Genomic DNA, 27,614 nt, shown 5'->3' on the forward strand with positions numbered 1-27,614 from the left:
AACTGTGTATGGTGATGGCTGTTAACTGGACTTACTGTGGTGATCATTTAGCAATATATACAAATATTGAATCATTTATGTTGTATACCTGAAACTAATATAATGTTATGTCACTGACCCCTCAATTAAAAAAAAAAATTCAGTCTCTCTTTTCCCCTATAGTCCATTAAAATGGTAAAGTACATTGAAAACAAATTCTCTCCCCCCCTCAAGCTGCTGGAAAGATCCTTGGACATCACAAAGTAAATGGCCAGCCTGAAGATAAAAGCCATGTTGCTCCTTGGGAGCTGGGGTGTGTACCAGAGACGGGAGGGTGTCAGCAGAAGTCCCACTGAGTCGGACAATGGCAGGAAAGGAAATCACCCAGTTGCCCCTGTGGTTTTCTTCAAGGCTGGGTCTGGGCAGGCCTCCCCTTGCAGGGATGGGCTGTGCAGCTGTTCCCAGAACAGAAGGTAGTACTTCTTCAAATGCTTTTCAAAATATGCTCATAAGTATGTGTGTGGGGGCAAAACAGAAGCAGAAGTGGATTTATATCTCCCCTATTCGATATTTGTATATATTGCTAAATGATCACCACAGTAAGTCCAGTTAACAGCCGTCACCATATAGAGTTATAAAAAATTATTTTCTTGTAATGAGACCATTCAAGACCCACTCTCCTACCTTTGAAATAGGCACTACAGTATTATTAACTATAGCCACCATGCTGTATATTACACCCCACTGACTTATTCATTTTATAACTAAAAATTTGTACCTTTTGACCCCCCTCACCCATTAGGGGAGGGGAGAGAAGGATTTAGATCTTAGAAGTCTTGAACATCAGAGCTTGAATTTTTTCCTAAATGACCTGATTGAATCTCAGAAAGATTTCCTTGGCTGCTATGTGAATTGAATTGAAGCGTTCAAGAGTAGAAAGATTTAGGAGTCCACTGCAATGGTCCAGGCTAGAACTGATAAGATCTGACATGGGGTAGTGGCCAGGGGATGAGAGGTCAACATTGGCCTTGGACTTGAGGAGGAGTGAAGGGACCAGAAATCTTGGTGAGGGGAACCAACAAAAGAAGACTTACTTGCTCTGTAGCCAACCAGGGTGTGGGATACTTTGCCCATATCCGGGGGAACAAGAGCAAAGATCCTCCCAGAAAATTCACATCTTGGTCTTAGAGAGGGCTTGGCCAGGGTTTAGCTGATTCATAGAGTGCTAAAAGGGAAACGGAGGCAGACTCTTAGGGTACACACAGTCACAGAATGGGGGTGTTAGGCCCCAGTCCCAGATTTCCTGCAGTGGCCACTCAGTCCCTCCCCATTACCTGTGGAGAAGGAAGCTCCCTGTTCCAGCATACCAGCCTCCTCGCCCCCACCCCCAGCCCAGGGGTACAGAAAAGACCAATGGGGAACTCTGGCCACGACAAAGCTACTGGAAGCTCCATGGAGGAGGGGCAGCCCTCCCTCCCCACCCAGATGTACAGAAAGAGAGAGATAAATTTGGAATGTACAAGAGGTGCTGGCAGAGATGGGGGTGTTGGACAAGGCTCTAAGAGGGCAGAGTTTCTGGCAACCTAGCAAACAGGGGTAGAGGTAGCTTCAAGTCCACTTCCCTCCCCTTCCCCATCCCAAGACCAGCTCTTTCTCATGGTTCCTACCATTCCAGTCACTGCTGCCCAACTTCTTGAACCTCTCTTTTTTGTCATCAGTAGGGGAAGGGGAAACACTTGTTGGCTTAGAATCAGGCCCATTGGGTGGCAACTTCAGAGACACACATTTCAGTGGCTCCCCAGCCTCGGATATGTATAGGCCGGGGCTGGCCCAGGCTGTTGAAAGATGGGTGAAGACCGGGCGGGAGATTCTAGGCTTCTAGATACAGACCACCAGGTTCCAGTCCAGTCTTGGGTACTAATCTTCTGTGTGACTCAGGCCAGTGCCCTTCTCTCTCACTGTTTTAGCTTGTTCATCTGTGCTTTTGTGATTAACAAGGTCAATGGCAGAGGCCAGATTAGAAACCAGATTGCAAGCCAAGGGCTAGTTTGCTGGGATTTGGCCAGTCAAGGGCACTCTTCCCTTTGGCCCTGTCCCAGCACACAGTGAGTGTTCAGTGGGCATGGTGTGTCCCCTCCTCCATCTAAGCTGCCTGCCCTCAATGCCCTTCTAAAATTCTTAACATTTTATTTGACTTCACTTCAGATCTTTTTTTTTTTTAATTGGCCACACCGCATGGCATGTGGGATCTTAGTTCCCCAGCGACCAGGGATTGAACCCGGGCCCCCTGCAGTGGAAGTGCGGAGTCCTAACCACTGGACCTCCAGGGAATTCCATCAATGCCCTTCTAAAGGGTACTCCTCCTCCATGCCAGATGACTTAGGCCTTCCAGATTACTTTACCCAACCTCAACCCCCATGCCATCTCAGCACACACTACTTGGTCCTGGGGTATAGAACTTTATGCAACTATGGAAGTGTTCTATAATCTGCACTGTCCAATATGTGAGCCACTAGTCACACATGGCTTTTGAACACTTGAAATGTGGCTAGTGTGCCTGAAGAACTGGATTCTTAATGATGTTTAATTTTAATTAATTTTAAAATGAAATTTAAGAAGCAACATGTGGCTAGAGGCTACCCAATAGGGTACAGTATCAGTTTTAGGCAGAGTTTTTCTTTGTTCCTTGTTTAGAATTAAGAGTTGATAGGAGTTACCATTTATTTAACACTCTTTGCCAATTTTTGCATAAGTACTTTACAGACACATCTCAGTGAGTCCTAGAAATTCTATTTTAAAGATGAAGAAACCAAGCCTCGAGAGGTTAGGTCACCTGGCTTCAGACTGCATAGCAAGTGGAGGGCCATTCAAGTGTGAGTCATGCTCTCCAGCCATTTAGGGAAGTTTCCAGGACCCAGCCTGGGTGCCCTCCTTCTACAGTCACTCCACACACAGCCCATGGCTGTGCACCAGGGCCCAGGGAGGCTCATCACAGAATACTGATCAGTAAATGCTCTTGACAAAAAGGAGAGGGAAGCTAATTCCATTTACTCCCCATCTCCTGGCGACTCCTGGCTCCTGACATTCCACTTCAGATGTCTCCTCTCTTGCCTCTCTCCTGGATCACAGTGTCCCTCGGGTCACAAACTCAGAGTTCAACTGGGTGCTACGTGCAGAGGTTTGGGAAGAGGGTGTCACATGCAGGCCCAGAGGAAGCCAGCTGGGCTGGGAGCTGGGGCCTGGAAAAATCCATGTTATTTTTAAACAAGAAGAAAAAAACAAAAACATTATATTAGCTTTTATTGAGCACCTACTTGTGCTAGGCACCTTATATAAATCTGTGCTTATAATTCCCTTAACAACCTGGGAGGTAGCATTATTATCATCATTTTACATATGAAGAAACTGAGGCTCAGTGAGGTTAAGCAGCTTACAGCTTGCAGATGAGTGGTAGAATCATGGGTGAGTGCTCCTAAACTTTCATTAGCATAGCATTCTTCACATTGAGAAAATAGAGGGGGTGGAGGAGTGGGCAAAGAGGTGCATTCTCTAGGGGGTGAGGGACTGATTCTGCTGTCCAAGCCATTAAGGGAAGCTGACCCCTGCCCTGTTTCCCACCTCCCTCATCTGGCAAGCCACTCCTTCCCCAGACTCAGCTGCAAAGTCAGGAGAAACTCACTCTGGCTGAGGTTGCTTTTCTTAGAAAGGGAAAATGGCCAAAATAAAAGACCTTACCCTGTATGTATATCTGTAGGTGTCGATGTGCGCGGTAGTTTTTGTGCTAAAGCACACCACTACCAGAATAAGAACATCGCTCCCTCCCCCTATTTTTTTCTATTTCTGGCTGCACCCCCACTTGTGGGGTTCCCAGACCAGGGATCGAACCTGTGCCCCCTGCAATGGAAGCACAGAGTCCTAACCACTGGACTGCCAGGGAAGTCCCTAACATCACTCCCTTTTAAGCCACACCTCACGTGTGCAGAGAGTGAGGCAGCTGAGGAATCTGGAAAGGACTGTTTATTTCCTACTAGAGTCCCAGAGACATCACCCAGGAAGGAACCAAATCAACAATCAAAACCTCAAATTTGCTCCCTGCCTTCTCCTTCCAGGCTTAAGCAGCCTCGGAGGTACTGCACCAAGGACATATTGTGCCTCTCTCCCTCTCTCTCCCTCTTTCTCTCTCTCTCCCTCTCCCTCTCTCTCCCTCTTTCTCTCTCTCTCTCTCACACACACACACATTCTTGAGTTAAGGCATCAGGTCTGGCCTGCATGGCTTTGCAAGTCTTTGCCCATCAGGCGGTGGCCCTGGCCCAGGGCTGAACCATGTGTGTACACAGATGCATAAGTGCGGTGTTAGGAGCTCTTCACAAATGAGGGACAATGATGATGGCTCTGTGCTAAGCCTACTCCACCTGTCCTTTGGGAGGGGACCTCCTGCCTCCTTGTCAGTTGGCCAAGTACCTCTGTCTCTTCTCGCCAGCTGGGGAGGGACCAGGTCAGCCACAGGTCAGGCCAGTGCTGGGGACTCAGGACCTGGCTTCCAACACTGAAAATGTGCCCTTTCTAAGTGTGGCTGGGGGCTATTTTGGGACCTTAAAGAGGATCAAGTCACCACCTCAGAAGGACAAAGATGGCCACTCAGGCCAGGATGGAGGGTGAGGTTTCTCTCTGTGCTTTTAAAACCCAACCGTGTTTAACAGGAAGAGAGCTGACCTTTTTCCTCTGTGCTCTCTTGCCCCCAGCCCAGGGAAGAGGTTTCTGTAGACTGGAGTGAGTATGGAGAGAAAGAGGGCTGTTAGGACTGTGCACTGGAGTGGGAGGTTGCGTTAGCATCTTCTCCCCTGGACCTACAGGAGCTGGCTCCAGCACATTTACTTCAGTACCCACTTAGTGGGTGGTACAGAGGTGGGGACTTCCTGGGGATACCCGGTGTGGCTGCGATGCAGGGTTAGAGGCCTACATGAAGACTGGGGTTAGGGCTGTGGGGTTTCTGGGTCCTGGGCTGGGTCAGGATGCCCAGATGAAGTAGGCGACCTCGTCCAGGTCAACGGGGTAATCCGTGAGTAGCACTGGCGTCTTGTCGAAAAGCTCACCCTTATAGCTGCGCCACTTGCCTGCGGGCAGGTAGACGTCCCGCTCCTGCTTGCCTGGCTCCAGTACCGGCGCCACAAGCAGCGTGTCTCCGATAAGGAACTGTGAGTCGATGCGGTGCGCCGTCTCGTCGCCGGGCGCGATCCACCAGAGGGGGCGCACGATGGGGTCTCCCGTGTCAGTGACCTCACCAGCCAGCTCAAGCAACAGCGGCGCCACGAGTGAGGCCCTCAGTGCAGTGAACTTGTGCGCGATGGCCACCACTTCGGCGTCGTACCGCCAGGGTGGAACGGAGAACTGCATAGCTGGCATGAAGGCGGCCACTTCCAGCCAGCGCACGTAGAGCTCGCGCTCGGGCACATCGCCGCCGCTCACTGTGCGCTCAGACACCGCGTTGCCACCCACCATATCGGGCAGGATGAACGGGTAGCCCAGCATGCTGACAGTGAGCACGGCGGGGATGAGCGAGCGCAGCCCCAGATCGTAGCCCCACACCGAATCGCGGTCCACCAGGCGGAAGAAGCACGAGATGTTCTGTGACTGGTAGCCCACACGGACCTCGGCCAGTGAGAAGAAGGGCAGCGCCATCTCTGTGTAGCGCCGGCTCCATATGTTGGGGTCAGACAGCGGCCTGTAGGTGCTGAAATCCCGCGGCAAATAGCTGACCTCTCCAGCGTCGAACTTGAAGGAGGCCACGGCGTAGCGCGAACGCAGTTGCCGCAGATGCCCCTGAAACCAGTCGCGGGCCTCCGGGCGCGTGAAGTCGAGCACGGCGCCGATGCCATTCCACCAGCGCACGAGAGCAGGCAGCCGGCCCGTGGGTTCACGCACAAACAGCTCGCGCTCCACGCCTTCGCCAAAGCACGATGAGTTGTAGTTGACAAACGGGTGCACCCAGAGTGTGACGCGAAAGCCAGCGTCGCGCAGGCGGCGGAACATGTCACTGGCGTTGGGAAACTTCGTCTCGTCGAAGTCGAAGTCGCCATAGGCAGGCGTGTACATGTCGTCGATTTCCAGATGGCTGCTGTTGAAGCGGTGCTGGCGGATCTGCTGAGCGAAACGCTGCACCTTGTCCTGGTCCACCGAGCGCCCGTACAGCACCCACGTGGACCAGATGGGGTCCCGGAAGGCCTCAGGCGCTGGCACCCTCGATGGCTTGTTGAAATAGCGCCGCACCATGTACTTGTGGATGGAAGTGACATCGGAGCCGACGCACACGCGGTAGCTGAGCTCGGGTGCAGCAGCGCGGCCGGCGGGCGGCTTGTAGGGCGTGTCGTGGTAGCGTGCCTGCAGCCGCAGAGAGCGCTCCGTGCTGTTCCAGCCCAGGTGGAAGGGCACTGAGTCGTTGACCTTGATGGCAGCCGCGCGCGACGACAGCCAGTAGCGCTCGAGGATGCCTCCAAATGCGGCGTCGGAGGAGTAGACGTCGCTGGTGACGAAGGGCTGAGGCTCCTGCTGGCCGTCCAGGCGGATGGGCCAGTGCTGGGTCTTCATCTCCGCGCCGCCGTACCAGTGCGCCCCCGCGTCGCCCAGGAACATGGCATGCTCCACCGCGCGCCCCGGCGCCGCCTCCTCCCAGCGCACGCGGTAGCACATGACCGTGTCCTTGGGCCGCACAGTCTGGATGAAGAAGTGCAGCGGGCGCCCATCCGCTGTGCGAGAGCAGCCAAGCCGGGCGCCATCGCGGCTGCAGGAATCGAGGTCCAATGCACCCGAGCGGAAGGCCAGGCGGAAGACCTGCTCGCCCTTCTGGTTGCGAATGGAGAAGCCGCTGCGGTTGAGGTCCAGCAGCTCGGCGCGCAGGCGTTCCGCCTTGCGTAGAGAGGCGCTGTAATAGCACCAGGCCACCACCGCGGCCAACACCAGCAGCAGCCCCAGCACTGCGGAGCCCAGCAGCGGCTTCAGCTCTTTGGACGGCTTGGGCTTGGTAGGCGAGAAGCTGTCAGGCAAGAAGGTGTACATGGTTGCAGCTGCGACGGCCTCGGGGCTCTTACGACCTGTGTGGCTCCCAGGGCGGCGGCGGGGGTAGGCCTGGCTCTTTTCCTGAGGATTCTGGGACATCAGCCCCCAGTTAGGGAAGGAGCAGGCAGTGGGGCCACCCGACAAAGCCCATCTGAACTTGGCCTGCCTGAGTCAGGAAGGGGAAGAGAGAGGTGGAACTGAGCTTTCTCATTCCATAGTATTTACATTTGCTGCCGCAAGAAAGAAGTGTATATTTTGGGAAAGTGTATACTGGGACGTAAGGGCTTTACTCTTACCAGGTCGTTCTGTCTGCATTTTACCTACCCTTTCTCATGGGCCCCACTGCTTGTCAAAATTAGGACGCTGAAGGGGAGGGGCAGATGATATTCATCACCATTTTCCTGGTGGAGGAACAAACCCAGACAGGGTCAGGAAGCTGTCCAGGATCACAGAATTAATCAGGTCTCCTTGGATCACACATGGGGGCAGTTCAGGCTGAAGAGAAGGGGAGGAATCTGGAGAGGGCCTGGTTTCCCAGAGATGTGGCCATGGTGGGAGAGGGGGGATAAGCAAGCCAGCTCCTTAAGACCTTTGACACAGCAGGCGGCTGGCTTCCCTGTGCGGGGAGTGGGAGAGGAGAGAGGAGGGGAACCGTTCAGGCATGGAATTTAATCTTGAGTCAGAAGCCATATTAAATCTGGAGATTAGAGAAGATACTCAAAGCCAGACTCAGTCCAAGGGCCTGGTTTGGAGGGGGGTTGAGGTTGGGTTTGGACTTTAGGACTGGGGTCAGGAGCCTAACATGGGGGCTTGGTGGCTTCTCACATTTCCCTCTCTTTGCTCTCAAACTCCATTCTGCTCTCAGCCATCAGGATCACCAAGTCCATTTCCCTGCCCACCTTCCTGCTCTGCTCCCAGCACCACATCTGTGGGCCAGCTACCTTCTGGCTTTGTCTCTAGCACTCACCCACTGTCCTGTTTGCCCCTCCCCTAGTTAGAGCACTGTCATTTCTCCCCTGCATCGTTGCAACACTTCCCCTATAGGCCTCCCTGCTTTCAACTTGTTTTCCTCCAATGCCTTCTGCTCACAGCAACTATACTGATCTTTCTAAAACACTTATCAGATTACATCTCTCCCTAGTTTAGGGAGCTGCTCATGACCCCCATGATGAAGTTCAGAAGTGTAAGCTTTGCAAATTGAAGTTCAAGGCATACATGGTCTCATCTGTCCTTCTGATTCCATTTTCAGCCAAGCCTATCCTATGACTACCAAGCTCTGTTCTTTCCTAACCTCAGTCCTCAGCCACCTGCTTTAGGAAATTTCACCCACCCATCTTGGGCCAACTTCTCTCCCCCACCTACCAGCTCTCTGGCAATCAGACACCCCCTACTACACAATCCACTCTTATATACTGTATGCTAAAGATTCAGATATGACTACAGAGAAACACAGACTTGGGAGGAGGTGTGTGTCCAAACCTGCTGTTCAAGGCTACTGACCCTTCCTGTCTCAGCCCTCAGGGCAGAGTCCAGCAAAGAAATAGCACCAGCCACGTGCATACACAGACATACACTGCCAGCCTGTCGGCTGCCCATCTGCTCCAGCTGGAGGGAAGGAGAGAGGGAGATTGGCAAACAGTAATTAGACTCCTCCCAGATGCCAGTCCCCAGCAATTTCCAAGGAGACACCAGAATTGCTCAGCGTTCTCACTTCCCCCACCTCTCCCATGAAGAGATTATCAAGAATGCCAGGTGCCAGGTGCAGATTGGAATTTTTATCCCAGATATCAACATACAGCTCCCCATAATGCCCCCCCCCCCAGTGAGGTTCTATCTCAGTGCCTTATTCTCTGAGCTCCCTCCCCCAACTCCCTTAACTGGTCGGTTCCAGCTGGTCTAGAACAGCCTCTTATTCCCTTCCTCTCATCCCATACAACTTAGCCTTCAAAATTCCCCCAACCTACTATGGACTTCCCTTCCTGTAGGTATAGGCTGGAAAAGCCTTCCTGGAAAATGCAGGCATAGCCTTTAGCTGATGCCCTTAAGCTAAGCAGGACCCAAAGAAGGCCTTAGGTGGCCCAGGCCAGACGTGCTGTACATTTATATTCAATTCATTTGAGACAACCAAGGCCCCATTCTGGGCACTAAGGGAATAGGGAGAAAGGGTCCGTATCTGAGTAGGACAGAGGTTGCTCATCCTCAAAACTTTCATATTAAGTCAGCCTATCTCATGACCCCTGGAGGCATGGCCAGCCCACCAAGGTGACCTCAAAAGCCTTTTCAAACACTTAGGTCTTGAGAATTTTTACTTTCTAGGGTTCTGAGGTTCTTTGATGAAGGACAAAAACCCAGAGGCCCTCTGTTGGTCTCCCTAATGCCACCATGGCATCCAACCCTAACAATAATGCTGAATAGGAGGCACAGCTGCAGTGCCCATTTCATAGATGAGGAAAGAGTGGCCCAAACAGAAAAAGGAACTTGTTTGAAGTCACTTAGGTAGCAGGGTTGCCTGAATCCAAAATCCCAGCTTAACCCTGACAGGGAGCTAATGGCCTGACTGGCTATCTGAATGCAGGAGAGAAAAGGAGTTTTGTGGCCAAGAGGGTGGGACAGGCTTCCATCAGGGGGCTGTGGGCATGGTGAGGCCTGTATTCCCAAGGGCTGGTGCTGCTACTTGCCCCAGGAAGGCTTCTTGGGGATGGGAAGTGGCGATTTTAATGGCATCTGGTACAGGGGCTGTAGGGGAGGAAGTGTGGTTCTGGTGTTAACGGTGGCGCTAGAGACCCCTGTAATCTGCCGCCTCCACCATCTGGCCAGCCACAGGCTAACGCTGGCAGGTAGGGTTTGCCCTAGCCAAGCCTCTCCCCACTTGACAGTCAACCTCAGTGTTGGCTTCCAGCCCCTAACCATGTCTAAGGGGGAGGGTCGGGCCTAGCCAACTAGGCCATTCCACGTTGGGTCCTTTGTCCAACACAATTCCCAGGGGTAGGGTGGGGGGTGGAAATGCCAAAGGCAACTCTATCCGGGCCCTCTCCCCGTCCTGCCCAGCGAGCGGATCCGGGGGTATAGAGTGACTGAGCCTACAGCCTGGAATACTCTACACCCACTCCCAGCGCTGCAGCTATAATGTCCGAAAAGGACAGACTGAGGTCAAGAGGGCGGTCGCCCGCTGGGAACCGCGGCCGAAGAAGGGGCCCAGGTGTCCAGGCTCGCCCCACCTACTCATCTGTAGGAGCGAAAGTTCAGGAAATATTTTCCCTCAGCAACCCCCCAAGGTCTTCCCGGTGGGCGAACTCACGGAAGTGACCCCAGAAGTGGGGGTGAATGGAGGCTCCTGCAGATCCCCTCCAAGTTAGCCGAAGTTGAGCTGCCACGGTGCGGCGCGGGGCGCTGCCTAGCTGGGAACAGCTGAGGCCGTCCTCGAGCCCCGCCCCCTGGCTGCTCGGCCACGCCCCAGTCATTCGGTCTCGTCAAGTCTCGGAGTCCAGCTCCGCCCCTGGCGCCCGACCATCCTCCCACATTGTCACGCGCACTTGAGGTCACGCCCCTTACCTCCCACCTTCCTCTTCTGTTCTGTGCCCAGCTCCTGGCAGCTCAGGCCCACCTCCAGCCCGGTGCCTCCCCGGTTCCGCCCCCCGCCTGCAGGCCCGCCCCCTCTGGACCTTTGCTTACCCGCACGCGGGCGGGGCTCTTCCCCAGGTCTGCTGGGAACTGTAGTTCTGGAGGGAGGTGCAGCTGTCGAATGTTAGGGTTCTCGCACCTGTCGGCTAAATTTGAGATGTGTATGAGAAGGAGCGAGCCGCAGGGTAAAGGGACAGAGTTGGCCCTTGGGATTCCTTTTCCTCCAGATTTGGGGAGGTTGAGGCCGTCTCGGTATAACGCTCTCATTAGCTCTTTTCCCATATGGAAAAAGGGTAGCGGAATTCTGGGAGGATCTCAGCGGTTCAGTGCAGGTCGGATCCAATCAAGGACCCCACGGAGTGGAGCCTAGTTCCATCAGCCGGGAGGCCCAAGCTGTCAGCTCCCACCGGATCAGACCAGCAGTGCCTGAGATCAGGGACTGAGAAGACCGGATTCTGCTCCGTATTTTGCAGTCTTCCCCCACCCACTCCCCTTGGTGGCAGCCCTTAGAAGTGCCCCTGCTGCGAGGAGGTGGGCGTGCCCCGCTATACACCTGCACCCAGGAGGAATGGGGTGCAAAAATACTGAAGATCCTAGAGGCTCCAGAACACCCCACAGCTTGCTCCCTGAGGGACAGAGAAACAGGGCTTTTTTTTTTTTTTTTTTTTTTGCTGCGTTGGGTCTTCATTGCAGCACGTGGGCTTTCTCTAGTTGCAGCGAGTGGGGGCTACTCTCCGTTGCGGTGTGCGGGCTTCTCATTGCAGTGGCTTCTCGTGTTGCGGAGCACAGGCTCTAGGCACGCGGGCTTCAGTAGTTGTGGCTCACGGGCTCTAGAGCACAGGCTCAGTAGTTGTGGCGCACAGGCTTAGTTGCTCTGTGGCATGTGGGACCTTCCTGGACCAGAGATTGAACTCATGTCCCCTGCATTGGCAGGCGGATTCTTAACCACTTAGCCACCAGGGAAGTCCCCCAGGGCTTTGTTTTATTTTGTTTGTTTTTTAATTTTTGAATTTTATTTTATTTATTTTTTTTATACAACAGGTTCTTATTAGTCATCAATTTTATACACATCAGTGTATACATGTCAATTCCAATTGCCCAATTCATCACACCACCATCCCCACCCCCCCCACACGGCTTTCCCCCCTTGGTGTCCATACGTTTGTTCTCTACATCTGTGTCTCAACTTCTGCCCTGCAAACCGGTTCATCTGTACCATTTTTCTAGGTTCCACATACATGCGTTAATATACAATATTTGTTTTTCTCTTTCTGACTTACTTCACTCTGTATGACAGTCTCTAGATCCATCCACGTCTCAACAAATGACTCAACTTCGTTCCTTTTTATGGCTGAGTAATATTCCATTGTATATATGTACAACATCTTTATCCATTCATTTGTCGATGGGCATTTAGGTTGCTTCCATGACCTGGCTATTGTAAATAGTGCTGCAAGGAACATTGCGGGTGCATGTGTCTTTTTGAATTATGGTTTTCTCTGGGTATATGGCCAGTAGTGGGATTGCTGGGTCATATGGTAGTTCTATTTTTCGTTTTTTAAGGAACCTCCATACTGTTCTCCATAGTGGCTGTATCAATTTACATTCCCACCAACAGTGCAAAAGCATTCCCTTTTCTCCACACTCTCTCCAGCGTTTGTTGTTTGTAGACTTTCTGATGATGCAGGGCTTTGTTTTGTAATTTGAAATTTCTTGATCATGAAACCCTCCAAAATTGTTTTGGACCTCTTGGACTTGGGTGGGGGAGGGCAGCAAGGGTATCTGAACATGGACTTCGGAGTCGCTGTGATGGAGACTCTGGGAACAGAGATCAAGAGCTTTGAGTATAGGGACATGGCTCTGACTGCAGGATGGGCGATTCTGGGTCCACTGAGATAATGGGGGTGAAGAGACATCTAGGTTTGGGGGATATTGGGGAAATGGCAGCTGTGGGGCCCTCATAGGATGGGAGGTAGATGGGCCCTCCTGCGTGGCTAGGTGGGCCCATTATTTTGGGCTCTGGGATGGAAAGGAGGAGGTCATGCCTCTCATAGGGCTACTGCCATGTGTCAGGAGGGCACTCAGGGCCACCCAAGGGAAGTACTGAGATGATGGAGTGGGGAGGGCTCAGGGCAAGATGACTTTGAGAAACTGTATCTCAGTTGAGGGGGCTTGGCAGAGGCCTGAGTGACTGGCTCCTCATTGCCAGATCCTGCTGGGTAAGCACATGAGAGGCAGCCTTTAGGATGAAGAATTTATTTATTGTTCAGCCCCCTTGGCCCGGCCAGCCCGGGCTCTACCGGCAGTGGTAGTCAGGATAGGTCTCAGACACAAACTCAGGGTGGACGACGTAGTTGTTTCTCTGGGCGCCACCGGTCTTCTTGAAGTGACTTGTGTCCCATCTGTGGGGAGAGATGGGTCGGCCCTTTTGGACCCTCATACGTCTGACTCCAATTCTCAATGCTAATCTTATCCCAACATTTTGTCCCGAATAATGGCCCTAGGCTCCAACACTGACCTCTTGACCTCAGGTTCTACTGTTAAATTTTTGACTCCCGATACCCGCTCCCTAACACTGACTTTTTACTCTTTAATTCAAGCCCTGAACCTAACGCCCTGATCTCTTGACTCTAAGCCCCACTGCCAACATGTAAACCCTCAATGCCACCTCCATGCCCTCTCATTTAGTTGCCAGCTTTGACTTCCCCATGGCACCATCGCCCCCTGGTGTCATCTTCCAGTCGGTGCATCGCAGCGGTCAGTTATCCCAACTAGTCCCTGCGTCCCCCGCCATGCCAAGGTTACAGCTTCTGTGTGGGTGCGCATTTGCATGTGTGAGCGCCAGATTTACCTAAGGTTCGGACAAGGGTAGTATGACGGCGGGGGAGTTATAACAGCACATTGCATTCCCGGCCGGTGCTTGCAGGGCGATACACTCCTGGAGAAGGAAGCAGTGGGCAGGAATGGGTCGGGTCTTTTGACTTCCCTCTACGCCCCAACCCAGACCAAGACTCTGAGCTGCACTTCAGGTGTCAGTCCTACTGCTCGGAGATACTCCCTTCCGGCCTCCTGTCCCTTCAAGACCTCGAAACGTCGCCTCTGGGAAGACACCTGAAGTCCCTCTCCCCCTAAGGCCTCGTTTCTGCCGCCCAGGCTGGGCGGCAGAGAACGCTGTACTCTGGGGAGGGTTGGGGTACAGTCATTGAGGACCTGGGAGCCCCCGGATCCTCAACATGGTACAGCAATTACTCCAGCTTATCGACGAGGCGACGTTTCTGAGGCTTAGGCACTTTCTCGCTCCTCCACGCCCTTGTGAGGGATAAGACCCAGTTTCGCACAATGAATCAGTCTCTCTCAGCCTGGGGAGGGACGGGGTATCACCACGGGGTTAGGGACAGCGTTCAGGATCTCCCTCCCCCTTTCACAGCTCTCTAGACAGACGCGGACATTGGAGTTATCCTAGGCTCAGCCAGCCTTGTCTAACGCCAAGTGCAGGGAAAAGGCCGCGTTGCAGTCTGGGCTTCTGCTGAGCGCTCGAGCTTCAGTTTCCTCCACAGTAACACGCGAGGCTGTCTACCTCCAGAGGTGGTGCGGGGCCCCGAGGAGGCCAGGGCCCTTCTGGTAATGCGGTCACCACTTCCTTGCCTTCTTAGAACCCAGCGATGACCCTGCCCATTACCAACGGTGACCCGAGGCCCAGGAATAGGGGACACTGTTCTGAGGACACATGGCACTCCGCAAACTAGAACCTGCGTCTCCAGGGTCGGGTGACCAGGTAGGGGGCGGGGCCGGCGGGTGTGGGAAGGGGGAGCAAACTGGTGTGCGGAGTTTGTTCCTCAAAGAAACCCTCGGGCAGAGCCTCCAGAAGACGTACAGGAGCCAGGTTGACCTTGAGCCCAGTTCAGGAGGGATAGAATCAGGAACTCGGGTATCTCCGTGCAGGTTCTCCCGCCTCAGCCGTACGTTCAGGCCGTGAGGCCCCCGGGCGGGACAGGGAGGCGCCAGTAAGCGGACCGCGCGGGCTGGAGGTGGGGTGAGGTCTGGCACAGAGGCAGGTCAGAGCTAGAAGTGGTTCGGGATGGAGCGTCCGCAGCTGGGGTAGGGGGGGACTCTGGGGGCGGGGCTTGCTTGGGGGCGGGGCCCGGCTACTGCGCGCGCGGCCCTACGAACCTTGCAGTAGGCCGCTCCGTGCGCAAAAGCCGCAGGCGACGTTCGGTGCATGGTGGCCCGGCGACGCAGTAGTCCATGCCAAGCAGACAGTTGTGGCGGCCCGAGCAAGCGCTTTCATAACCCTGGCAGGGCAGGCGGCCCGGCAGCGGGTCCACACACCCACAGCGGGGCGTGATCTCTGGCAGCGGCTTGTTCCGTGACAGCGAGTTCAGCATGTTCACCACTACCTCGCGCTCTGCGCCCGCGGGCCCCGAGCCCGGGAGACCCAGACACAGAGTCACAGGAATGGGAAGAGACAAGGTCAGAGACAGGAAGAGATGGAGACACAAACAGAGACAAGGTTACAGCCTCTCCAGGGCCCTCGGCCTCCGCCCCGTACCTCGGGTCTCCATCCCTCCGTCCTTCTGGCCTACACATTTCCCTCCACTGTCCCACCATCCGTTACCGTAGGCGTTGAGTCGCTCCGGCTTAGGAGGGTACACCAAGGGCATTCCTCGAACTACTGTCTCCATCCCGGCCTCCTGGAAGTGGCACACACGCTGCCTCAAGCTCTGACCCGGAAGAGTTCCTCCTTTGGGGGTTCTCCCAGAACACGCAGACTAGTCCCAGGCCACGCCTTCTCCCGCCCTCCAGAAGCTCCCCTACTCTCCCAAGTTCTGAGTGTTTGGGGTTGTCTCTGGGCAACGCGTTTTACTCCGCCTCCCAGGTGGTGGGGGTGGGGGAAGTGGAGCTGTAGGTGGACCAGGTCTGGACCTGCACCTCTGACATCCCTGTCTCACCGTTTGCCTCTGATTTTACCCTTCTTTGTCTAGCCGACTCTGTGTAGCTGTGTCTTCGTGTCTCTCTAATAGGGATTTTTCAATATTGCAGTGTTGCCTGCCCATCAGAATCACTTGGGGAACTTATGAAAAATTCTGATTCTGATTCTTGAAGTTCTGATTCAGAAGGGTTCGGTCAACCTGAGGTCGGCCATCAACCTACAGTTAAGAGCCCCTACTCTTGCCTGGTATCCTTACATCTTCCCTCTTTCTTCATGCCTAGGGCCGTGGCTGGACTCCTTCCTATCTCTTTGGAAGACTCTCCTGTATCTATCTGCTCTGCCTCTGGATGGCCTTGTTCTCCCTCCTTTGTCCTTGCTCACATCACAGAGGAGGGGAGAGGAGCAGGTAGACTCAGCCTATCAATGACTTCTTGGCCAGACCATGTGGGAAGGCGCCAGGTGGCAAGCTTCAGGAAGGTAGCGCCTCAAGGAGTGCGCACCAGCCATGTCTCCACAGAGCCTAGCCAGAGATTGGGACCCAGAGGCCCAGCACAGCTTCACTCCTGAGCTCCCTTGTTTCCTAGAAAATATAAACCCTAGTCTCACAAATGGGAAAAGGCCTTGGAGCATTGTTGGTGGGAAAGGGATGAGAAACTAATGGTGAAATATCAGACACTGTGGTTTGGGAGGCAGATGGGGGGTGGGGGGTGGTCCCAGGCCCCAGGCATCTTTGCTGGGCACAGTAGATACCTTAGGCAGGCGAGGAAGGTATGTGGCACATTTGTTCCAGCCCGTACAGTTGTAAGGTCCCATCTTCCATGTATTGTACTGGTTACCGCACAGGTGGTTTGGGTTGCATTTGTCTGCTTGATCATAGGGGTGGAGACATAAGACAGTATTACTCCTTATTCTGCCCCAGGATCTGGAACCCCTTCGATATTTTTCCTCTGATCCCCAGCACAAAGCTGGACGCTCACTCATCTCCCTTAGGCCAGAAAAGCCCAGCCTGGCCCCATACTTGTCTTAGACACTGAGATGCAGCCTATATCCCACCTAAGACAAGCTTCTGAGTGGAGCCTGGGTCCTTTGAGCTGATTGCTTTTCATCCTGGCACCACCCTCTCTGAATCAGCCAACCTGGAAACCCTGGAAATGGGCCTCCTCCCAAATCCTCCCTCTCATCTTCCACATCCAGGCTCAAAGTTTGCTTATTCTGCCTCCTTAAAATCACTTGACTCTATTCTTTCTTCCAGTCCCCCATGATATCACTCCTGTATCTCTGCAGTGCCTAAACCAGGAGACAAGAATGTCATGGTTAATAGGATGGACTCTGTAGACTGACTCCTGTGGTTCAAATTTCAGCTCTGCCATATATTAACTGTGTGTGACCTTGATCTAGTTAATTAATTTCACCTTGTCTCTATTTCCTTAATTTTAAAATGGGGGTAATAATACTATCTACCCCATAGGGTCCTTGTGAGATTTAAATAAGTTATTATATGTAAAACATTTAGAACAATGCCTGGCACAGAGAAAACTATCATCATCATCATCATCATCATCACCATTATTATTATTGTTTTTATTATTGTTATTAGCCTACTGGTCTTCCTGCCTCATTCTGAAATCCTACAGTCCGATCTCTACATAGAAACTGTGGCACTTATGATAAATGAAAATCTGACCAAGACAGTGCTCTACTTAAAACCCTCCAAAGCCCCACCCATCCAGTCACCTAAGTGTCCTGTAAGTTCCTCTCTGATCCACCACTCTAACAGTGTGAAAGAATACATGTGAGAGATTAGGAAAGGAGTTCTAGGAGCCCTAGAGTAAGAGCAGGTGCGTGTATGTGTGGGACAGTGTGTTGGGACTTGGAGTTCTAGGTTGGTGGGTTGGACATACTGAGTTTAAAGTGTTTGGGGCCATTCAGGTAAATTTGATCATAATCAGATAAAGGAAAGTGGAATCCTGGTAAGAGGACAAGACTAGAAATAAACACTTAGAGTTGTCAGCAATTAAAGATGTGGGTTAGATTAAACGGTCTCAGGAGAGGAATAAGGAGAGAGGAGGGTCCGATCAGCATCCCGAGGAACCCCATGTTTCCAGAATGATTAAACAAGAGACCCAGCAATTGAGGCATCAGAGAAGCTGAGGAAGGAAAGAGTTTCACAGAGAGTGGTCAGAGTGAAATACATAGGGTAGGTCTCATGAGGAAAAGACTGAAGAGTCCCATGGATGAGGTAATTAAAACCATACAAGATCAGTTTTAATAAACATTAAACATGAGTGTAGGAGATGCAGACTCCCAATTTCAATTGAAGATTAATCATCAATTCATTCAACAAATACTTATGAAGCCTGCTGCTATTCTAGGTGGAGGGGGCACAGCTCTAAATAAAACAAGACTCTCTGTTCTTTTGGAATGTACAGGAAGACATAATAAACCCCTAACCAAATGAGAAAGATAATTTCTCATAAGGCATAAGGAGTGAGGAAGTAGAGACATAGACTCTATTTCCAAGAATCTTGGCTGTGAAGGGGAGGAGCGAGAGAGGATTTTTAGACAGGAGGAAATTAGAAAAGTCTTCCAGGTTGAGGGGAGAGAGATGTGGTGAGGCAGAGGGATGCAGGAGAGAAGGGAACCTGATGGAGCAGGGTCACTAAGAAGATGGGAGGAGATAGCACCGGAATACACATGGAGGAATTTGTTTGGAGGAGGTTAATGCTCCCTCCCTCTCTCTAGGGATAAGGCCCAGGCCCCTTCCAATTCTTTGGCATAGACTGGGAGCTCCCAAAAGGCAGAGCCTGGATCTCCTCCTCCAGGGTCAGGGGTCAGGATCAAGGTCACGCCAGGTGGTTGGGAATCAAGCTGGAATGGGGGTAATTAGAGAAGAAGCCCTGGTCGAGGATGGGGATAAGGTTTGTATAGGATCAGGGTGGAGGTCAGAAGTCAAGTTGGGTTCAGGTGTAGGGTCTTTGTTGGGGTCACTGAATGGGGTCACAGTTGGGTGATGAGTGAGGCCCTACCTTCCTCTTGAGACAGCCAGTATTTCTCAGGCAAGTAGGGGTGGCCTGGTACGGAACTCTTATAGCGGTAGTCCTGCACAGCACACTTGACCGTCTTCTGCTGGGCTTCAGGATCCACGTGGCGCTGCACAGTCTGAGTCAGGCCCTGTCAAGGAGAGAGGGGAGGAGATGGCTAGGTGCATGGAGACCCCAGCCTTGGTATCCAGCTGGACCTAGATTTAGCCCCTATTGAGGTCAGCCCAGGTGCGTCTCCCAACCCTCTCCCTATGCCAGAGGGATCCCCAGGCCAGCCTTGGTTCCCTCTGCATAGTTCTTTTGCTTGAATCACCCTTTTCTCCTTTTCTTCCATCCAAGGCTCGGACTTGGAACCCAACATTTTCCCTCAGTCAGAGTGGTTTTCTGATGTTCTTCTCATTTCTGTCCTTTCCTTGACTGGGACCTATAAGGGCAGAGCTGGGTGTTCCTGTCCTCTTTCTTCCAGACTGTGTGCTGCCTGGGAGCAGGGCCTGGGTCTTCCCCAACAGAGCAACAGGCCCGTGGAACAACCTCAGGAAAGGCTGGCTGCCCCGGGAGCTGGCTACCTTAGGCAGGTGTTTTGGACAGGAAGGGCTCTCTGTGAATCTGGCATCTTGAAGGAGATGAAGGATGGGGCCAGAGGGGCACCTACTTTAAAATCTAATTCTCTAACTCCAACCTGACCCTAATTCTGCTGTGGCTCTCATCTTGACACCAATATTACCCTTGACCCTGACATTTACGTTGTGCTGGTCCACATCCTATCCTGATTTTTTCCCTGATCTTGGTTTAGGCTCTGGGCCCCTCTGCTTCTCGGGGTTCACCTCATCTTATCCCAACACCCCTTGTTTGGCTGGGTCTGTAGAAGCCCAGATCAAGGGCCCCCTTGTCCTCAGCTAAAGGCCCATTGCCAAGTTAGTTGTGGGCCCATGTCTCTGTAGGCAGCTAGGATGAAAAGGCAGCTGGGTTCCAGGGGTGGGACACCCAGCAAAGTCAGACACCAGAAAGGACTTTCTCATCATAGTGGGCAGCAAGGTGCTGGGATGACGCTGTTGCACTGCATTTCACCCTTATGATCTGAAGAGCAGAGGCTTCTCTTGGCCTGGGATGAGACCTTGCTGCTTCTAGTGCTCCTATTCCCCTGAAAACCCCTCAGCTGAGGGGCTTCTTGGATCCTCCGTGCCCAGCTGAGGTTTTGTTCTGTGGGCAGATCCTACACAGTCATACTCCATATGGGTGGAGGGGCCCCATGACTTAGCACTCCCCTGAGTTTTACATACACACAAACACATGCACATCCAGACATACACATAGATCTGTGCGCCCAGATACACTCATAGACAGATGTACATCTATACATACACACGCTCACACACACACACACACACACACACACACACACACAAATAATCATTTAGAAGAACTCACAGACTCTTCAGTGTTTCCATTCGAGGCTTTCCTCAGATGTCTGTAATCTTTGACTGCTCATGTTTATGAGTAGGAGACTAAAAAGGCTCATTGGAGGCTTTGAGCTGTGGGTGGGCGTCATTGTAGGATGCTCTGGCTAGACTATTTGTTGCAAACTCTGTCAGTATCTGTAGGTCTTTTCTCTCAGGCTGATCAGATCCCTCGGAAGAGACTCTTACAGTCTTTGGCTTGAGAGTAGTGACCTAGCTGCCATTGTTCTGAGAACCTAGTGGAGAAGAGGGCTGCTGGGGGTTTAGCATTCAGCATATGGAGGTTCATCTGTTTTCAGTATGGTACCCTGACCTTAACTGGAATCTCCAGTCCTGAGATCCTTGCCAAAAAATAAGCCTTCTGACTTTTGCAGAGATGGGTGAGCAGTCACCCTACGGCGTGGAATAGAAGAGGGGGTTTAATTGCTTCTTAGCTTTCAAATCATTATTGTTTCAGCCTTGGTCCTGTCCCATCTTCTGTTCCAGAGAAACCTAGTATTACCAATTTCTGAGCCTTTTAAAAATTCTGCAGTTTTAAGTTGAATTATGTCTTGTGTTTCCCACTGCTGGCTTTGGATTCAGCTTTCTCAGATCTGCTGTGTCAGTTACTACTTATCTATCACACTTTCCAGCTTCTGAAATTTTGTCATTGTCCTTCCTTCTCACTATTCTTGCAAATTTATGTCTTAAATATGCATTTATTGTAGTTTTCGAGGGGTTTTAGGAAGGAGTCAAAACGTGTTCATTTCAACCCAGAGAATTATAGTTCTTTATATATTCTACATATTCCTTTGTCAGTTACATGTTGCAATTATCGTCTCTCAGTTTGTGGCTTGTAACTTCATTTTCTTTTTGGTGTCTTTTGATGAACATAAGTTCTTAATTTTAACATAGTTGAATTTATTCATCTCTTATGTAGTGCTTTTGTGACTTAGGAAATCCATCCATAATCTAAGATAATGGAGATAATGTCATAATTTTCTCTAAAATTATACAGTTTTACTTTCCATATTTGTGCCTTAATCTGTCAGGAATTTGTTTTGGGGTTTGGTGTGAATTAGGGGATCAATTTAGTTTTTATCCACATGGATAACCAGTTGTCTCATTGAGTAATCTATCTTCTCCCACAGATTTGTAATGCCACCCCAAGCCTGAAACATCTTTTCCCATAGCTTTACTTTCAGTCATCTCTGTTGTATATCGTTTCCATATATGTGTGGCTCCATTTCTGGTCTGTTTTATTCCATTAATCAATTTGTGTATCCCTACAGTAATATTATGCTTTATGAATTTCTATAGCTTGGTAATAAATATTAATATCTGACTGGACAAGTCCCCTTCTTCTTCAGGTGTGTTTTAGCTAGTTCTTGGGCCTTCGCTCTTCTCTATAAATTTTAGAGACAGCTTGTCAAATTCTTCAAAAACTCCTGTTGAGATTTTAATCAGAATTGCATGGAATCTTTATGTTAGTGACTCTTCCTATTCATGAGCATGTTATGCCTCTTCATTTAAGTATTTTTTTAAAGTATTCAAAGTTTTATAATATTATCCATACAGTTTTGCACACATTGTTAGATTTATTTCTACTTACTCTCACTCTTTGTTGCTAAAATGACATATATATTTTAAGATTATGCTTCCTAAATATGCTTTTTATCTTAAATTCATCCAACTTTCTAAATTCTCTTATTCTAATAATTTGTAGATTCTATAAACACAACTGTATCATCTGTGAATGATGACAGTTTTTGTAAAAATTCCTTTCCTATCCTTGTACCTTACATGATATTGTTTTCTAATATACAATTTACATGATATTGTTTTCTAATATTTTGGTTCTTTCTTTAAATTTTACAAGTTAAAAATTATTATAATTATTTTCTATGGACAATGTTTAAATTTATCTCATGTTTACCAGCTTCTTAGCTCACTATTCCTTCTTGCATCTCAGAACTTCCTTTTATCATTTTCCTTCTCCCCAAAGTGTATCCTTTAGAAGTTCCTTTATTATAAGTCTTTTAAAATTTTTTATTTTTATTTTTGGCTGTGTTGTGTCTTTGTTGCTGTGCGTGGGCTTTCTCTAGTTGAGGCGAGCGGGGGCTACTGTTCGTTGCGGTGCACGGGCTTCTCATTGCGGTGGCTTCTCTTGTTGCGGAGCACGGGCTCTAGGCGCGAGGGCTTCAGCAGTTGCAGCACGTGGGCTCCGTAGTTGTGGCTCGTGGGCTGTAGAGCGCAGGCTCAGTGGTTGCAGTGCACGGGCTTAGCCGCTCAGCAGCGTGTGGGATCTTCCCAGACCAGGGCTCGAACCTGTGTCCCCTGCATTGGCAGGCGGGTTCTTAACCACTGTGCCACCAGGGAAGCCCCCTATTATATGTCTTATTGTAGTAAATATTTTAGTTTTTGTCTGTGTCTTTATCTTTCTTTTGTTCTTGAAAGGAAGACACATTGAAAATAATTTCTCTCTGCATGTTTTTAAGGTCATCTCTTAAGCTGGTGTTGTGCAGTTTCACGTGTTACCTAAGAATCTATGGTTTCATTTCTCTTGTTAGTTGTTGAAAATCAAGAGCCTTTGTCTCTTCAGATAATGACTACTCTCCTTTCTGCTCTTTCCTTCTGGAACCCCGAGTAGTTGTGTGGGATCTTCTCTTTCTTTCATATTGCTTAATGTTTCTTCCATATTTTCTATAGCTCTCTGTCTGTCTGTGCTGCATTCTGGGAAATTTCTTTTGCTCTGTTTTTTTTTTTTCCACACTGCACAGCTTGTGGGATCTTAGTTCTCCAATGAGGAATGGAACTCGTGCCCCCTGAACTGAAAGCGTGGAGTCTTAACCACTGGACCACCAGGGAAGTCCCCCTGCTCTGTTTTTCATTTCACTGATGTTCTTAAGCTGTGTCTAATTTGCTCCTTAATCCATCCATTGAGTTTTGGTTTTGTTTTTTTTTAATTTTTTTTTGAGTTTTGGTTTTAACACATATATCTTTTATTTCTAAAATTTCGTTTCTTTAAAAAGTCTGTCCATTCTTTTAAAAATATAATCTCTTGTTGCATCCTCATTTTGATGAGTTCACATTTTGCTCAGAAAAATTCATAATTATTTTGTGTTCTTTAACTATTATTTCCAATATCTGACATCCTTGGAGGTTTAAGTCTGCTGTTTGTTGTTTCTGTTGACTGTCATATGGTTGTTTGTTTCCTTATGTCTTTTATTGTGAGCTCAGATCTGATTGACCATACTCTAAGGATACCTGGAAACCTACATTGAGGATATTTTCCACCATAGAAGATATACATTCATCGTGTATGTGTGTGTGTGTGTGTGTGTGTGTGTGTGTGTGTGTGTGTGTGTATGTGTGTTGGGGTAGCGGGGAGGAAGGGAGCCCGAGATCACTGGACTTTCTGGTTCAGTTGCTCCATCTTTCAGCTAGCTTAAGGCTTAAACTCCTGCTTGTAGTACTGATAGTGGCGTTTGTCCTCAGGGCAATCCTGTCTTCTTAGTATACTTACTACTCATCTCCACTGACAGTCCAAAACAAAATGAAAATTAATTTTTATGCAGGACCTAGTTGTTTGGAAGCAGGAGGGCCCTTCAGAGTTTCTAGACCACCATACTGCCAGAAGCGGAAGGCTTTTCCTTCATTATTAATCCCACTGCTATCTGACTTTCATTCCTCACCACTCGCTGAAGCTGTTTAGCCAGGCGGCTAAGTGTTACTACATCCAAGAGATCCCTTTCTGTGCTGACAGCATTGGACACCAAGCTTTGTCTAATAATGCTGTCTTTGTTGGTTTCTCTATGATTTTCGTCCTATCACTGTCTCCTTTTATGGCTCTTCTTCCTTTACCTACTCCTGAAATATTGACATTCTCCAAAGTCCTATCCTTGGCCATTTTCTTACTCTTTTTTTGGCAATCTCTATGACTTCAGCTACCACCTATATGTTGATTTCAGAATTCATGTCTGTAGCCCAAACCTCTGTCCTTTGCTTCAGATAAGTATATCCAGCTACACAGCAGACATCTTTTCCTGGAAGTCCTTGAATATTTTTGTCCCCAGATGAACTCCTAATCTCTCTCTAATCTGCAATTCCAAATCTCAGTTGGTAGCACTGCCCTTCCTCCAGTTTTCCGGAGTCCAAAACCCAGAAGTCCTCTTAATCTCTCCCCTCTTCTTTATATCTAGATGGTGACCAAGGTGTGTTATCTGCTTCCTAAAAATTCCCTCCTATTGAGTTTGGAAAAGCAGGCAGACACTCTCATCTTTTGCTGGTGGGCATGTAGATTATTATAACCCTTATCACAGCAATTTGAAGTGTATATGCAAAGTTTTTAGATTCACATATCGTTTCCCGCAACAATTTTCTATCTATGAATTTATCCTAAGGGAATAGTTGATATATACAAAGAATGTACAAGAATAATTATACTAGCAAAATTTTATAAATAATCTAGATTTCCGATAATATAAGATTCCTCAACCATATTTTGGTACATTCATAAAATAAAATACTATAGTCATTAAAATTACATTATAGAATATTTTTGACACAGGAAAATGTACTTGATATATGGTTTTGTGAAAAAAGCAAGATTCAAAATATTAGTATACGATATGACACCACCTTCATAAAAAAATATTTGCTTCCTGAAAGGGCATATAATAATAAATTAACGGTAGTTATTTTGGGTAGTGAGAATTATTTGCCATTTTCTTTGTGCTTCTCTGAGTGATTCCCCACTTTCTGATTGAGCATATATTTATTTTGTAATTATAAAAATTATTTTAAAAAGACTCTCCTATTCAACAGTAGGAGAGTACTATTGAGAGTATAACAATAGTCTCCTATTCAAAAATACTCTCCTATTTTTCACTGCTACAGTCTCTCCTTATCTCCCACCTATATCCTCTTCCCTCATCCTTCACCACCTCACTGGGCTTCCTGCCCTCAACTCCAGCCCCTTCAATCTCCTGCCACAGTGGCCAGAGTGTGTCACTCACAATCCAAGCATGACACTCCCACGCTCAAAAGTCTGGACCATTATGACCACATTTCTCAACACAACCTGAAGCCCTTCACGGTCTGCAGGCTTCTCTCTTACCATAGAGCTGGCCTCTCCCTCTGCTCCAGTTCTCAGTTCCTGGTGGGTCCCTGCCCCTGGGCTGCCCTTTCTCACATTCCTCTTCTGCTCGAGTGTCCTTCTTCTGGATCTCTTAGCAGACCTGCCCTTCAAGTCCCGGGAGTGGCTTTCTGGCTGTTATACCAGCACAGGCCTCTGCTGGTGCATGTTCCACACTGGGCAGTCCTACTTTGTTCACTTTTTGCCGAGAGATCCTCAAAGGCATGGCTTGGCCCTTCACTGTAACCACATTGTCCCTGACACATGTAAATACTCAGCAAAGTTTTGTTGGGTGGTACACATAGATAAACTCTCTTGGGCAGAGTCACAATTAGACTTACAGATCTCTCCATTTTGTGAAAGCCGCACAGCCCCACTTGGCCACCTGTCTTCAGGTACAGACACAGGAGACTGAATAAGCATGCATAAAAACATTCTTGTAGGCAGAGCCCACAGGCAGCCTCAGGGCCTTTGCACTTTCTGATCACTCTGCCTGGAACCCTATTCTTTCAGTTCTTCACATGGCTATTTCTCACTCACCTTTCCAGTCTCAGCTCAATGTCACCTTGAAAGAGAGAGCCCTCTTTCATTACTTCTATTTAAGTAGCTCTCCCTGGTTACTTTCCATTTGCCCATACCCCGTTTATGTCCTTTACACAATTTGGGACAATTTACAAAACTCTTATTTATTTCTTGATTATCATCTATCTCTCCCCATCTCCTACCCTGGTGGAGTAGGAGGGCACCATGAGGGCAGGATCTCGTATTACTTTATATATATCATGATAAATTCCATGCCTAAGCAAATGAGTCACACACATACACACACAAAGCTACAAATAATTACAAACACATAATGACAACCACACACTGTCAGTGATCCAGACACCCACAGCCATACACTCTGGACTGCCCGCCCCCCAACCCCCGCCCCAGCTCGCCACTTACCGGAGTCACAAACCTGTTGGCTTCCCAGGCCCACAGAGGTGGGTCCTTATAGCCCTCCTTGATGGAGGTAGGATCCTTGTAGGAGTCACTGTAGGTGCTGATGGGGGTCTTAGTCTTGTGGGAAAAGAGGAACATAGTGGGGTCTAGGGGATGCCGTGGTGGGCTCTACCTACCAGGGGCTCCTGCAATACATCAGTGACCACCCAACCCCCTTTCCTAGACAGCTAGGCAGGTGCCCCAGCTGCTGCGACCCCCCTCCTGTGGAGGGTCTCTCAGCTTCCCTCCCTCACAGCCTTCTTGCTCCTACCCCACCCTGATTCCCTCTCTAGGATGGGCAATGCCCATTATGATATCACCTGGCTCAGCCCCAGCCCTGGAGAGGTGAAGAGGTCTGATTTCCTCCCTACCCCAGTCTCTTCCTGCCTCAAGCCTCTCAAAACAGCCCAATTTCCAAGAGTTCACAAGGTCCCTGGAGATCTTCTAGGCGAAGCTTCTCACTGTGATGAAGAGAAACAGAGATTCTGAGGGGTCAAGTGAGTCATCCAGAGCCGTTGCAGCTGGTCGGTGGCAGGCCTAGCCTGGGAACCCACAGGTGGAGGTAGGGTGAAATGCGCATTCAGAGGATTGGTCCTCTGCCCTTCCCGGCCCATCTGCCCCTTGCCCGCACCCCAGGTAGGGAGCTGAGGCTGGCTTGTTTGATGCTTTTAATATCATTATTTGTGTTACACGATACAGAACCAAGGATGATGGTCAATACTGCGATGGAAATGTTAAAAAAAATTTTATACACGGCTCATGTCTTCCACACACCTTCCTGGAAATAAATTAGTGAGCACGGAGAAACGGCTGGCTGGCAGCCAGAGCTGAGGGTAGAGGGAGTGTTAAGGCAGTATCTACAAGGGGCAAGGGTGGCAGGGGGCAAACTAAGGCCTCGATTCCTCCCCTCCAACCTCCCCCACAGGGAAGGAGGGAACCATGCACTTTCCCTAGACCCAGAAAGTGCTGGCTGCCAGCTTCGTACTTCTCTCCGCTACACTTGCTACACTGCCTCAGCTAGAAGCCCTTGCCTGCCAGGGAATTAGGTATATCTTGTGGGGAGGGAGCCTTTCCCTTATTCCTCAGGGCCAGAGAGGTTAAGCAGTGGGCCAGAGTCACACAGCATGTCAGCAGCAAAGGCAGCAGTCTAAGTGAGCCTTGGCGGGGGCCCTGCCTGGAAAAGAGGAGGTACCCATGTTCTCGAAGGGTGAGTCAAGGAGGCGGGGGGTGGTGGTGGTAGTAGTAGTAGGAAGCTTGGTTTTGGGGCCCAGATGACAGGGGGTGGGTATGCTGACCGGGGCGGGGAGAAACAGGCTCAGGTGGGGGCCAGTACGGGCCGTGTGAGTCCTGCAGGTGTCTTCTCCGTCCTTGACTCCTTTTGGCATTTTCTCATCATCTAACCGGGGTTCCTGCATTGGAGGAGTTAGGCATGG

General features: G+C 49.9%; 1 protein-coding gene across 5 annotated transcripts; it reads right to left on the reverse strand.

Moving 5' to 3' along the window:
* Positions 1-3,296: 3,296 nt before the first annotated feature.
* Positions 3,297-26,280, reverse strand: MYORG (myogenesis regulating glycosidase; the record flags this gene model as incomplete). Of its 5 annotated transcripts, none has more annotated exons than XM_082843605.1 (7): positions 3,297-7,198; positions 13,505-13,591; positions 14,824-15,058; positions 15,269-15,344; positions 16,334-16,449; positions 18,610-18,754; positions 26,146-26,280. In XM_082843605.1, the coding sequence occupies 7 exons, from the start codon at positions 26,278-26,280 to the stop codon at positions 4,987-4,989; spliced, it is 3,006 nt and encodes a 1,001-aa protein (XP_082699731.1). The 5 variants fall into 5 exon arrangements, with proteins under 5 accessions (XP_082699731.1, XP_082699727.1, XP_082699728.1 ...); XM_082843602.1 differs by lacking the exon at positions 3,297-7,198 and adding an exon at positions 12,894-13,055; XM_082843603.1 differs by lacking the exon at positions 3,297-7,198 and having other exon boundaries at positions 14,829-15,058.
* Positions 26,281-27,614: the final 1,334 nt, after the last annotated feature.

This window comes from Leucopleurus acutus, assembly GCF_964270905.1.
Source record: "Leucopleurus acutus genome assembly, chromosome: 7".
Taxonomy (NCBI): Eukaryota; Metazoa; Chordata; class Mammalia; order Artiodactyla; family Delphinidae; genus Leucopleurus; species Leucopleurus acutus.